Source organism: Lissotriton helveticus, chromosome 9 (assembly GCF_964261635.1).
Source record: "Lissotriton helveticus chromosome 9, aLisHel1.1, whole genome shotgun sequence".
Classification (NCBI taxonomy): Eukaryota; Metazoa; Chordata; class Amphibia; order Caudata; family Salamandridae; genus Lissotriton; species Lissotriton helveticus.
In genome coordinates this window covers 869,734,469-869,747,496 of record NC_136070.1, presented here as the reverse complement: position 1 = coordinate 869,747,496, position 13,028 = coordinate 869,734,469, and the positions used below count along the sequence as shown (strand labels likewise).

Genomic DNA, 13,028 nt, shown 5'->3' with positions numbered 1-13,028 from the left:
TGGTTTGAGTGTATTGATGGCTGTAAGCCAGTTGGTCGTGTACAACAGGGTTTGTATGTTTCAAGGACTTTGTGAAAATCGGAATCTGCAAATATATTGGTCTGTGTGCCTTCAGATGAATCCTTCATTTGGGTATCACTTTGAGCAGGTACTACGCAAAAACCCAAACCACTGGGTGTGTTGCTGCTTGATTTATTCTCTATGACATGATGCGTGTCAGATGGACACCCCTGTTTTCTGCTTCCATATTTTTTAGCCTGCAGTTGCATGCTTTTCTTCCTGTCCAACCACTCTTTTGTTTAATTAATCTAGCTTGCTCCCCAGTGTGCCAATGCCACATTCTTCTCAATGCCTCCATTGTATGGTTGCTCAAAGGTGGGACGGCCCAGAGAAGACAACCTAATTTGACACATTGCTGAAGTTTCTTGTAACCCCCACTAGTCCTCACCGGAGCAAGTATACCTTTTATAGTCACAATAGGCCCTCTTCTCTGACATGTTCACTCCAGTTTTAGAGGTAATTTGGAGGTGACATACTCATTATCAGATTTGATAGGAGGTAGACCCAGCCAACTTAAAGAGCCCTGTATCAATTCCGGATATGTCACTTAAGATACCTCATAACGATGGAAGCCAAAAGGATCACCTAGTCAGCAATAAACATTCTGTTTCACATCATGCTGAGGAGATTCTACCCCCTTCAATACCACTGTGATGCATGTCTTAACAGATAATTGCTACTATCTATTCAGTGCCCCTCAGTCCACCATGGAAGTGCAAGTACTCCCCACAAAGGGTAGACACACCTCATCTTGGAAGGCCTGAGGGAGTAGGATATGTCAAGGCTAGGTTAGGGCCTAGCATCAGGGATGGACTAACAGTTACTGATCGCTTTAAAATAGCTACACATTTCTAAGAGTGAGCAGACTGAATTATGCTTTCTTATTAGAGCCAATGTATTCATTTTACAACACTTTTCTTCAAAACATGCTATATAAAATGCAGGTGAGTTACAAGAGGTAATGAAGAGAAAATCCTCAAAATAATCGGATACTATGGGGTTGTTCGCAGTACCCGGGATCCATGTTACCTGCAGCAGCACATTAGGTACAAGCGTAAACAAACAATACCTCCTGCACTGTCGGGCTACTTTTGCGGTTGGATGGACTTAGCATAACGAATACCTTCCAGCGTTAAAATTAGCCCATGGCCACCAACTTACAAGTGTGAGCTTCTATGTACTTAACAGCCTGCCCAACCCTTCCTGGCACGTTTGTGGAAGAAATCAGGAGACAGCAGGTGAACCTGCAGGAGGTAGCAAGCGTCTCTTAACTAGTACAAGCCTGGAAAGGAAGAGGGTTTTAGCCTTTACTGATTTGTGCCTCATATAAGCCACTGAACAAGATGCTGGGGTTCAGCATTACAAAGAGGCAAGTTTGTACATCATTTGCCGTCAGGGGAGGTCCTTAATTGTAACATATTTACCCCAACAACCATCTATCTCCCTGTCCTGCAACCCTTTGAAAAGTGCAAAGCCCTAAGGTCAAATAGACACTAAGTGCCAAAAAAAAAACTCAAAAGTAAATTTCTTTTCCTTGAGAAAACGCAAGAAGTGTTTCAGCAAGACTGGGCAGGTAGCATAGTCGCATTCTGTTCTGCTCAGTTTGAGCTGGTTACATTTTTCTTCTTCTCAACAATTTCTTTCTTTAGGATTACCTTCAACAATGATCCATCTTCGTTTTGCGAGCCTTTGAACAACGTCTTTAATTTTCCTTTCCGAACATTGTATATTCTGTAAAGAAAGTAAAATAATGGTTATGTTGCATTAGGAAGCACTTCAATTACATTAGCATTAAAGCTGAACGGGGACCTTTGCCAGACAAGTAAATTATCTGCGCCATGTCCTCAAGTTTTTAAGAGTTACTTTTTAAAGAAAAAATTATAGCAAATACAATATGTAAAATGAATTTTCTTGGCCCCTTTAGAACAGGGATGCTTTAGGTTGGTCTATGAGAGTAAGAGTCATGCCAGATTTTTAGGCTACATTGTCTGAATTGGGGTGAGGATTCGTCCCAACCAAATGCACAGCTATGATTGCCCTGTAGGCTGTCATGTCTTCCATTCACATTTATCCAAATAATCCAATGTAATCCTTTTTTTTCCGCTGTACTCCCAACTTATTCTCAAGCATTTTTTTCCATCCACAGGCAGAGTAATGCTTGCCAATTTACACAGTTTCTAATGTTTAAGCTGGGCCATCCGAACCTCGCGCAAAAAACACGAATGATGCAAATTCGTCTGAAGGCAGTGATGTTTATTTAAAAAAAGTCCAATGCATTTCGGGCAACTGAGTGCCCTTCGTCAGGGGTCACTGCAATAACAAATACAAAGAAAACCAAATGTTACCTATTACTCCTTAGTTTACATCCACATCAGTGCATTAATGCAAATCATTACAGTGCTTCATGTACTTTAACATTCTGGGTTAATGAGGGGTTTTGCCAAAAGTATAAACACTACAGGAGAAATGTCATGATTCCCGGCAGACTTTAGGAGCTTGATTCATGGAGCAATATCGTTAATGGATGAATTTCCTTTAAGAACTGAGTCATCTAATGTAAATGTCTCCAATGAGGTTGTTGTTAGCTCTAATTTACCTGTTCCTAGTGTATCAGGTTTAGCTAATCAAGATGTTTTGACAAATTTGACTGTTCCCAGTGTTCCTGTTTCGAGTTGTGCCAGTCAGGAAGCATTCAACACCAGCAGGAATTCTAGACGTGAAAAAAGGCCTCCTGTTTGGTTGGCTGATTATATTTCTGAAAGTTTTCCATTATAAAGCAAGACATATATATATATATATATATATATATTCATTCATTTATATATAATTCACCTTTTTTTTTTAATTGTTTTTTTTGTTTTATTGTTCAAGAAAAGGGATGATGCTTGTTGTTATTATTTTATTGTTTTTTTGTTTTTGTGTTCCGAAGGGGATGTGTTATGTTGTGTAATATGTCTGAGGACTGAAAGCTGAGCACGGAGGACACGCGACCGGTGCTTTACTGGACGATAACACATGAAATCAGGCCTATCAGAGTCTGATTCTCTCCATACAGTGACTGGAATGTGTTTTTAAAATTGATGTATCTAGTGTCTTTAAAAAACCGACGGTGACGAAAAGATTGTATATACTACCTGTCTTTGATTTAGACAGACGGATAATATTGAAATTATCAGTTTCAAATCTAAATTGACAATATTGAAGATCGATATGCGACAGTACGAACGCACGGAGAACAACATAAATTAAGATAACAAAGTCTGATGACATTTGGGGACATCTAGAAGCCTTGAGACAGTCACATGACGTGACGAAACACGTGTCGGCTGTTGTCGTTTGCGAACCTGCGAGAGGAGAACATTGAACAACGACCCTCTATCTATCAAGGATATTTCAAATTGCTTGTTAAATTCCTTGCTTGTTTGTCAATAATGAAATGACTTATGTGTTGTTTTGATGATACAACTTAAACTTGGTTTAAAAATAAATTCTCCATTTCTACGAGAACAAAATTTGTTGGTAGTACATGAATTTTTGAGAATATAGTAATTTTTGTTACTTGTTTCGAATCCAACATACAACTGACCTAGATCAATTACAGTAGAGTGCTGGGATATTCTGTGTATAAAAAGTTGTATCACACAAGGAGTGTCTTTGACATACCTTGTGTAATTGTGCACCTAGGTAGTAGGGTGCGTACATATCCCGAGAGGCACCAATCCTAATTGAAAGTTTTCGAAGTGCTATTATTTCTGAAAAATATAAATGTATATGAGGTGCGCCTTCGTTGCATTACTACCGATGAAACATTTTCAAAGCCTAGAAGGTTTCCCAATCCATCCTCGGAAATCTTAACATTGTTCTCTACCACCACTGATAATTCAGGCTTTTTCTCTTTTTCTTCACCTTTCACACACAAGACTTGCTGAGAATAACCAGGTTTCACAACTATGCCCAACACCCTTGATTAAGTCATCCTAGAATACTAGGTCCATTAACTTTCCCTCACACACACGCCCTCTGAATGCCACTGTGGTCTCAAAATATTCCTCCAAATCAATTTTGGTACCATTACATCCACCTGGGTTAATGTCGGGGGAAACAAATTCTAGTTGAGGCTACTCTTATCAGTTGTACTCCTAGAAATAACAGTAATCTTTGAATGAGACTGTGCAAGTAAAGATATAGCAACCCATCACAAGGTTTTTAATGTGATCTTTCACAAAAGCTACACCCTTATGTAATCCTACACACAGAATCATGTTATTAACATTACTGAGTAGGTTCTGTTCAGGTTCGTGCACAACCATATTGATTCTACTTCTCTCATGGTTCTTTCTGCAGATCCTTGCAAAGTTACTCAGGGAATCACATTTCACAAATTCTTTCTCAAATACTGAGCACTGGTTGAGAGATGCAACATGAAACTTTAATGAACATCTGTAACACATTTTCTTACCAAGTGTTGCTCTTCTTTTGGAAAGGCTTGACAGTACACCCAGCAGCCCCTCCCTCCCTTTGCTATTTCTAACCACACCAACAGTATCGTCATTCACCAGTTTATTGTATGGTATTGGCAACCATGTGCTCTACAAATATATCACTCACTCACATTTTTCAGCGTTGGTATACCTTATAGCTTTCTATATTTATTAGACTACGCTCTAACATCATACTTTGAAATCTTCAGTGAAAATGGAAATGGGAGCAAATGAAAATGCATTTATTCTTCTTTATCCACAGCCCTCCATTAGGACTACTTCCTATGTTTAGTAATACTTATTTCAGACACATTTCAGACACATTTGTTCTTAAGTTTACTAACTCCAAACAAAATCATCACTTCATGTATTGAGGGCATGCAGGCAGCATTGTAAGTAATAACAGTTCATCAGGAAAGCAGAGAGGGTTCCATCCAAAATAAATACGTTTTCAGCAGCTTGCTTTTCTTCGCAGGCTCACAAGCTTCTATGAATAGACCAGCAAGCAGCAAATACCTAGGCAGAGGCTGCCCTTTGGGATAGCCTGTTTCACTTGAGTACTTGCCTTTGGATCCACAAGTTAATAATCTCTCTTGGTTTCTCTTGTTAAAACATCTAGTAACAAGTTGGTCCCTTATAAGGTGATAGGTTAAACTTCTAAACTAGCAATTCGTAGGGAATGCTCTTAGTAAAGAGACATATATATCGACAAAGCCAATTACTCTCTTGAAAAAACGTTTGCCTTCTTACGTCCTGAGGGTTTCTTCTTACTCGTCCAGTATATCCTGTTGCACAAAGACAGAAAGGTGCTTACCCATTTCTTGCGCTTCCAACCCCTAAGCATGTTCCAGTAGCCACCTCTTCCAGTCGGAATTGAACTTGAACCCATCTAGGGCTCCAAAATAAGCATTACATGTTCTTCCAGGCTATGGGGGGTTCATTAGGCATTTGTAGGCAGCAGAGGATTAATGGACTGTGTGAGAAAGTGGCTCTCTATATACTGGATCAAAGTAAGGTACAGTGTTATAGAGTCCACAAACCCCAGAGGTATAACAGAGGTTTAAGTCAGGGCTGACCTTACTCTCAAGAGTGGTAGCTTGGTCGAGCAGTAAGGCAGTACCAGAGGACAGTGTAAAGCATTTGTTGTACACACTCAGTCAGCAAAAAGTTTCACACACTCAAGGACTGAACTCCAGGCCAATGGTTTTTATATCAAAAGATATAGTTGTTTTATTTTTAGAACCAACAGGTATCAAAATATACTTTTCTCAATTATGAGTGATCTCAGGCAATTAATTTGCAGAAAGGTAATAACTTTGTAAACACAATAGGTACAGGGGTTGCAGTAGGCAACACGATTCTAAGCACAGTTTAACATTGAGCTCAATGGGTTTTTCTTCAATAATGCAGTTGATTACTTTGTAGATTACTTTTGTAAATCTAGGACTGGATCCTAGATTCAGTCCTGGGGTCTAAGCTGAAAACAGTTTAGTAAAAACGTTTGGGTTATTGCAATGATTTTAAGGGTTATAAAGGTATTTTAAAAGTTCACACTTAGAAACTTTTCAGTGAAAATCTAGCAATGTTATCCAAAGGGAGAAAATTCAGGTTACAGGTACAGTACGTTCTTGTTACTTTTGTAATCCAGTACTGGGCTCCTAGGTCCAGCACTGGGATCTCTACTTAAGACAGGTAAGTAATTATGTTTCAGTAGTTGGTACGATTTTTAAGGAATATTTCAAGTTTTCAAAAGTAGACAGAAGAAATCTCATAGAAAAGCAGACAATGGATTCTTATGGAAAAAATTCAGGTTACTAGTAAACCCGGTTAGGATTACTTTTGCGGTTCAGTATTGGGCTACAAGGTACAGTACTGGCTTCTCTCCTGATCACAGGTGAGTACTTCGGAATTTGGTATTCGGCTGATTTTGTAGGAATATTTTAGAGTTTCAAAACTTCACACTTAAAAGATTTTTCGAGTCAAACCAGTCAATGATATCCTATGGCAGGTAAGTGAGTTATTGGTTTCCAGGCGAGTACTCGACTGGTGAGATTAAGGTACTGGGCATAGACTCAGGTAGGTAAAGTTGGTACACCCTCAGCAGCACAGGGGCAGCCGGGTGCAGAGGTAGTTAGGTCCAATGTTATCCAATGAGAGGCAGGGGGCCTTCGGTTGGTGGCTGCTGGCTAGCAGGCCACGCGGCTGTGGGAGCTGGACTCCTGGTCACTTGCTCAGGGCAAATGGGGAAGTAGAATAGGACAAAGGTTGCACTGCCAGGGGCACTCGGGCGGCTGGATGAAGGGTGCTTTTGAACAGTCGGGCACTCAATGTTATTCAATGGAAAAGGTAAAGAAAGAACAAAGGCTGCAGACTCGGGGATGGAGATTCTTCAGATGCGACCACCACTTCGAGAGGTAAGTTGGGATCTTGGAGAAGAGGTGAGTACCCCAAAGTAGGGTACAGGGGGCCGTGGGACGCCGGGTGCAGGGGTGTCTTTGGGTGTCGGGAATCTTACCCTCGGCTGGTCGAGGTCCCTGGTTCTGAGGCTGCTGGCGTCGTCGAGGAGGGTCTTTGGGCACTGGACTGTGGGTCCCAGTCGCCGGGGGGACGTCCTCGGGGTCTTGGATAACTCAGGCACAGGCCGGGCTTGGCGGGTGCAGAGTGGGCTGGATTTGTGGTTCCTGGCTGGCTCCAGGGCTGTTGCTGTTGGAGCAGAGCCTCTGCTCATGGGAGTCCCAGTCTGTTAGAGGGTCAAGGCAGGCAGGTCCTCCGGGTTGTCCAAGGTTGCTCTCCGCAGGAGTCGCCGGGATTTAGCAGGAGCAGGTTCCAGGGTCGACAGGCCTGTAGGGCTGGGGCCAAGTCAGTGGGTGTCATCCTGTTGTTGGAAGCTGCACGGCAGGTCTACTTCCTCTTGATCTTCTTTTCTTATCAGGATCTGAGGAAGGAAGGTTCAGTGAGCCCCTAAATACTGAATTTAGGGGCATTACAGGTAGGGCAAGGGCAGGGACCAATAGGTCCCTGTCCTGGGATAGGTACACCCCTAGTCTACTCCTCTCCGGTGGGAGGGGGCAGGAGCCTAGCTGTGATTGGGCAGGGCTCCCCAGCTTCAAGATGGCCGGAGCCCGGGGTCATGCTTCACCGCGCCTCTCCCACCTGAGGGGTGGGGTTGGCACAGGCTGGCACACCCCCCTTCCTGATGTAGGGTTTCCCCCCAGAGTGGAGGTCAGAACTGGTGGGGGCCAGTTGCTGGGTGCAGCAAATGGTGTGAAGAAGCTCACAAAGGTGGCAGGCCTTTGAAGCTTTTCCCTGCCCATCCTGGTGGAGGAGGCCTAGCACCTCGCCCAGGATGTGCATTGTTGCAGGCCCAGGAGAGCGGGGGGCTCTCCACCCAGGGGTCCAGCAACATGTCTGCTGTGTGGCAGCCAAGGCAGCCTCTCAGTCCAGACGTGGATTGTAGGTTAGGTTTCAGGGGGCATCTCTAAGATGCCTTCTGGGGCTTTTTACGTTAAATCTCACACTGGCATCAGTGCAGATTTAATGTGCTGAGAAGTTTGATACCAAACTTCTCAGTCTTCAGTGAAACCATCATGGTGCTGTGGAGTTTGTAATGTCGACCTCCCAGCACCATATACTCTTAATGGCAGAACTGCACTTACAGTGCCCAGGAATGGCCCTGGGTACTGTAGGGGAACAGGGCTCATGCACCTCTGCCCATACCACTGGCATAGGGCACCCAGCTAGAGGGGTGACTGAGGTATGCCAGGGCAGTGGGTCTCGTGGGCATGGCACACAGGGATGTGTGCCATGCTGACTCTTTGTTTAGTTCTGTATTTAGACACTCAGCCTGCAAAGGCAGCGTGTGGGTGTCAGGGTACAGGGCCCCATAAGTGCTGCAGCCCTTAGGGGTCTTTTCTGGTCGCCCTACCCAGGGTACCTAGGGTGCCATTTACTAGGGGTTGACAGGTGGCCAGAGATGCCAATTGGGTTTTAGTTTCAACACAGTTTTAGGGAAGGAACACAGGCCCTGGGTACCTGGTTGGCAGGAACCTAGGGCACACTCAGTCAAAGCACATCAGCAGTTTGTCAAAAAGTGGGGGCATGCCAATACAAGAAAGATGGCACTTTCTCATAGACTGCATGTCAATTGGGATCCGCTAAAGAGTCAGTAAATTAGCACCAAATAAGAGCAGATTTTGTAATCCAAAAAACTCAAAGGTGCATTTGGTAGGGGATAGTAAAATATTTACTGAGTAAAGAGAATAGTGAGTAAATATAAAACCACAGTAGTTTCACAGTGCAGTTTGTTCACCGTAAGATTAGTCAGAAGATTGATGTAGAAAACAATAAGGCATAGTTTGAACACCATGACTAGTTTGTTGTGGAGACATCCACGCAAAAAAAACTGAAACTGCAGTGAGAGCAAGACCAAAAAGAGGCTGAAGTATTTTAAAACAGAACATTTTAGGCCTGAACGGTTCCTCCAGGTTAATGACACTAAAAGGTGTGTGTAAGGGAAGGTGGGGGTGGTAATGACATCAAAAGATGTGTTAAAGGTGTGTGCCATCTCCAAAATTAGAGAGTCTCCCAGGGACCAGAAAGGACTGGGTAACAAGAACTATATCAAAAAAGTTTTCCTTTCTGTGTATTAGTCTTTCAGTTGGTGACCATACGGCCTACACACTTCGATTAATATCACTTTTTAGTTATAATTGCTAATAGTACGCCACACATGAATGTCATTCTTTGTAACTCCCAAAGTTTTATTTTTTATAAAAAGTTTTTGTAAAAAGAAAGAGCAACATATTACATCGGTACACCTTATGAATACACATATAATTTAAAAAGTGTGCTCTGTTACAATCTTAACCACTTTCTAACAAATCCAAATTACGGTATCTAGTGCAGAGTCACACCGCTGTTAAAATCTTCGTGTAATCAAATTTAAATAAAATACATGATACAAACAATTTATACACAATACAAAGTCCCATTGTCGACGCGTTTCGGTGCGTAGAAATACATTTGTGGCACCTTCCTCAGGACAGACGAAATATTAAAACCAATGATTTAAGCTTCTTTCTAAAAAAGAAAAATAAATAAATATAATCAATACTTTGTACCTATTGAGAGTTTTTTTTAGACTAACTGCGGGCTATTTTTGGTAGAGTTCGCTTTTGATATAATCAATGCCCTTACTTGAAGTATAGGGTTAACGGTCCTTGTATAAATTTTTCAGGACTTCTTCACTTTTCGTTTAGCGTTCGCATAAGCTCGCTCACACCATATAAATTGTCTTTCAATGGCCTTCTATTGAGGGAAAGAATGGAATTATACACCATATTGGAACTGAATATTGGCTGTTTTGTTCCAATCTCATATGCTACTTACTCATAAGGTTTGTTGATGACCCTTTAGAGAGCGCGTCTTATTAAAGCAGCCTTTTGCCAAAGTAGGGTCCGTTTATTTTCTGCAATTTTACCGCGCCTAAAAACAGTGCACAATTACTTTAAGGAGTTTTCTTAACTTAATTCACAATTACTTGTTCTCCATAGGATCAATGGCACCTGTACATACCCGTAGCTATTTTCCGTGTAGCCGGCACCCAGGCTGTTCCTGCTCACACCCACTCATAGAGTCTCTTTACCTGTGCTGAAGTGACATGGACTTATATTTTAGTAAGTTCAATGTCTTTGTTTCTTACAATCGTACCCTGGCATAGGATGTGGCATACATACCTAGTTGGGGTGAGGATTTCTTTTGATCGCCCAAGATGCAGCTATTAATTTTCTTAAGCCGTTGCTGGTGTTGAATGTTTTGTGGGGATTTATTTTCAATTCAATCTTTCCCAACCTAGATGGTAAACATAGCATTTTTTATTGGGAATCATTTAAATTTACTTCTTTTTACTTGCAAGATAACGTTCCATCTCTGTAACTGATAAAAGTGCTACTCTTGGGGCTACAGATAAGTCTTTTGATTCCTTTCCTTGTTGTTTTATTGGAATAGGAATTCAGTACTCTTTTCTCACAACCGTTTACTGTTGTGATAGTTGTACATTTATCTAGAGTCAACCAACTGTATTGGCGCTATTTTCCCACTACCATTTACCCTTGTGATAATTCTACATTTGTCTACAGTCAACTAACTGCATTACTGGGGCAGAGGTTCTCGCTCCCTGCCATAACCCAACCACCGCCTGATTCTTGAGGGCATAGTGCTCACCTTTTTGTTCCGGGCGTTCGGCAGACCTTCAACTGGCGGCTTCCTCCTTCCGACTGCTTCTGATAGCATCGGTCCGAGGCGCCAGCCTTTTATACCTCATTGCTATACTAATTGGACCTAATTATTCAATTTCCAGGAGAGTACGGCGCCATAGTTGTAGTTTTCCGCAGCTATGAGCATAGCTGCATGCTAATGTACTCTCGATTATTTTTCCTTTTACCAACCGCTTTTTGTGAATAATTAACAATAACCACAGTCTGGCATTCATTTTTCTTAAGAGGTTTAGAACACCGTGTAACTATAGCTGTTAGGGTGTGACTCGCGCTTGCTAGTTATTGCACTCGCGTCTCCCGTATCTAGGCGCCATTTTAGTAGTTTGTTGATAGATATTGAGAACTACTTGGACGCGTGTTCGCGCCCCATGTCTGCCACGGAATTTATTGCTAGTATTCACTATTTTCCTTTTTCGGGCCAACTGCGCACTCGATCCGTTTATTGTGAATAGTCGACACTGCCCACAGTCTGACATTAAGGTGTTTGAGACACCATGTAACTGTTACTATTAGAATGTGGCTCGCGCATTGCTAGTTATTGCAATCGCGTCTCCCGTGCATAGGCGCCATTTTCGTAGTTTTTTAATAGTTGTTGTGAACAACAGGGATGCGTGGTTGCGCCCCGAAATTTGTTACTAGTATTCACTTTTTTACTTTTTAGGGACAGCTCCGCACTCGATCTTTGTATTTATTTTTCGGAATTATGTACGAACCCCTGCTTTTGGGTTAAAGTTATTTTCTAGAGTAAACATCATTCTCTACATAAATCATAGTTAACAGTTCAGATCATGCTCACACTGTACTTCCCCAACGACTATTTGGGTAATCATCTAAATTTTAAATGTTAACATCATTACACATTGAATATGGGAAACGTTATGGTGACCTTTAAGTGTCCATTCCAATGGTCACTCTTCATTCACTTTCCCCAGATATGGATCCCCTTTTTTTTATATAAGAAAACCCAAATACATTTAACAGTTTGCACGACCAGGTTTAATTACAGGGTTTCTAGCAAAAATATCTCGTTTGTATATCAGTCCAGATATGTGTGTACCACCCTGCTGTCTTTCCCGGGCACATACTGATTACAACTAATTCTGGTTACAACTAAATCCTACTGAATTTCTGATATTTGCCACACGCTTAATCCTAAACATGTGATTTAAGGAGACAGATCTACTTCAGTTGCCCAATTCATTTAAACATATGTCGTGATCAATCATGTTCACAAGAAATGGTAAATACAAGAATATTCCAGCATGTTTAAACACATTGTATAAATCTTGCACAGGTTTCCTAGGGAGGGATGTATCCACATATGTCATCTTATCTGATCATTCTGTCCCACTCCTCCCGGCAATTTAAGCCGTGGTAGTATGACTTAAATTTAGACATATAAAATTGTTCCCTTAATTTTCGTTTTTTATTAGGGTCACCACCTCTTGCAGAAATCTTGATCTTTTCCAAAATGAACCACCTAATTTCATCGATATTGTGTTTTTCTGCTAACCAGTGCTCTACCAATGGGGCGTTCTTTTTTTGATTTCTGATCGCGGAGCGATGTTCTGTGAGACGTAGGCGCATTTCGCGCCCTGTCTCGCCAATATAGCATTTGTTGCAGGGACACAACAATAGATACACTACATTAGTAGTGCGACAATTGACGTGTTCGTTCATCCAGTGGGTTATTCCCTGCACCTCCAACTTATCAGTCTTGATAACATTTTTGCAATGTGTACAAGAACCACAGGGCAAATTGCCCCTAATTGGGTTATTTGTCACAATGTCTCTTAGTCCACCTCTTTTGGGCTCTTTAAAAGTATGTACTAGGTGATTTCTTATGGTCTTATTTCTCCTATAAGCATAAACTGGTTTAGTCATAGGGGTTATTCCAGCTTTATTTAGTATGGACCATACTAAATAAAGCTGGAATAACCCCTATGACTAAACCAGTTTATGAAATCAAAAAAAGAACGCCCCATTGGTAGAGCACTGGTTAGCAGAAAAACACAATATCGATGAAATTAGGTGGTTCATTTTGGAAAAGATCAAGATTTCAGCAAGAGGTGGTGACCCTAATAAAAAACGAAAATTAAGGGAACAATTTTATATGTCTAAATTTAAGTCATACTACCACGGCTTAAATTGCCGGGAGGAGTGGGACAGAATGATCAGATAAGATGACATATGTGGATACATCCCTCCCTAG

The 13,028-nt window shown here is 41.6% G+C and overlaps 1 protein-coding gene across 1 annotated transcript in view; it reads right to left on the bottom strand.

The window, feature by feature from the left end:
* Nucleotides 1-13,028, bottom strand: part of LOC144781934 (WD repeat-containing protein 62-like) — a 636,677-nt gene that overhangs the window by 352,492 nt on the left and 271,157 nt on the right. The window contains exon 16 of the mRNA XM_078661021.1: nt 1,716-1,791. Within this exon, the coding sequence (XP_078517147.1) occupies nt 1,716-1,791 (76 nt within the window). The remainder of the gene's footprint in view (nt 1-1,715; nt 1,792-13,028) is intronic.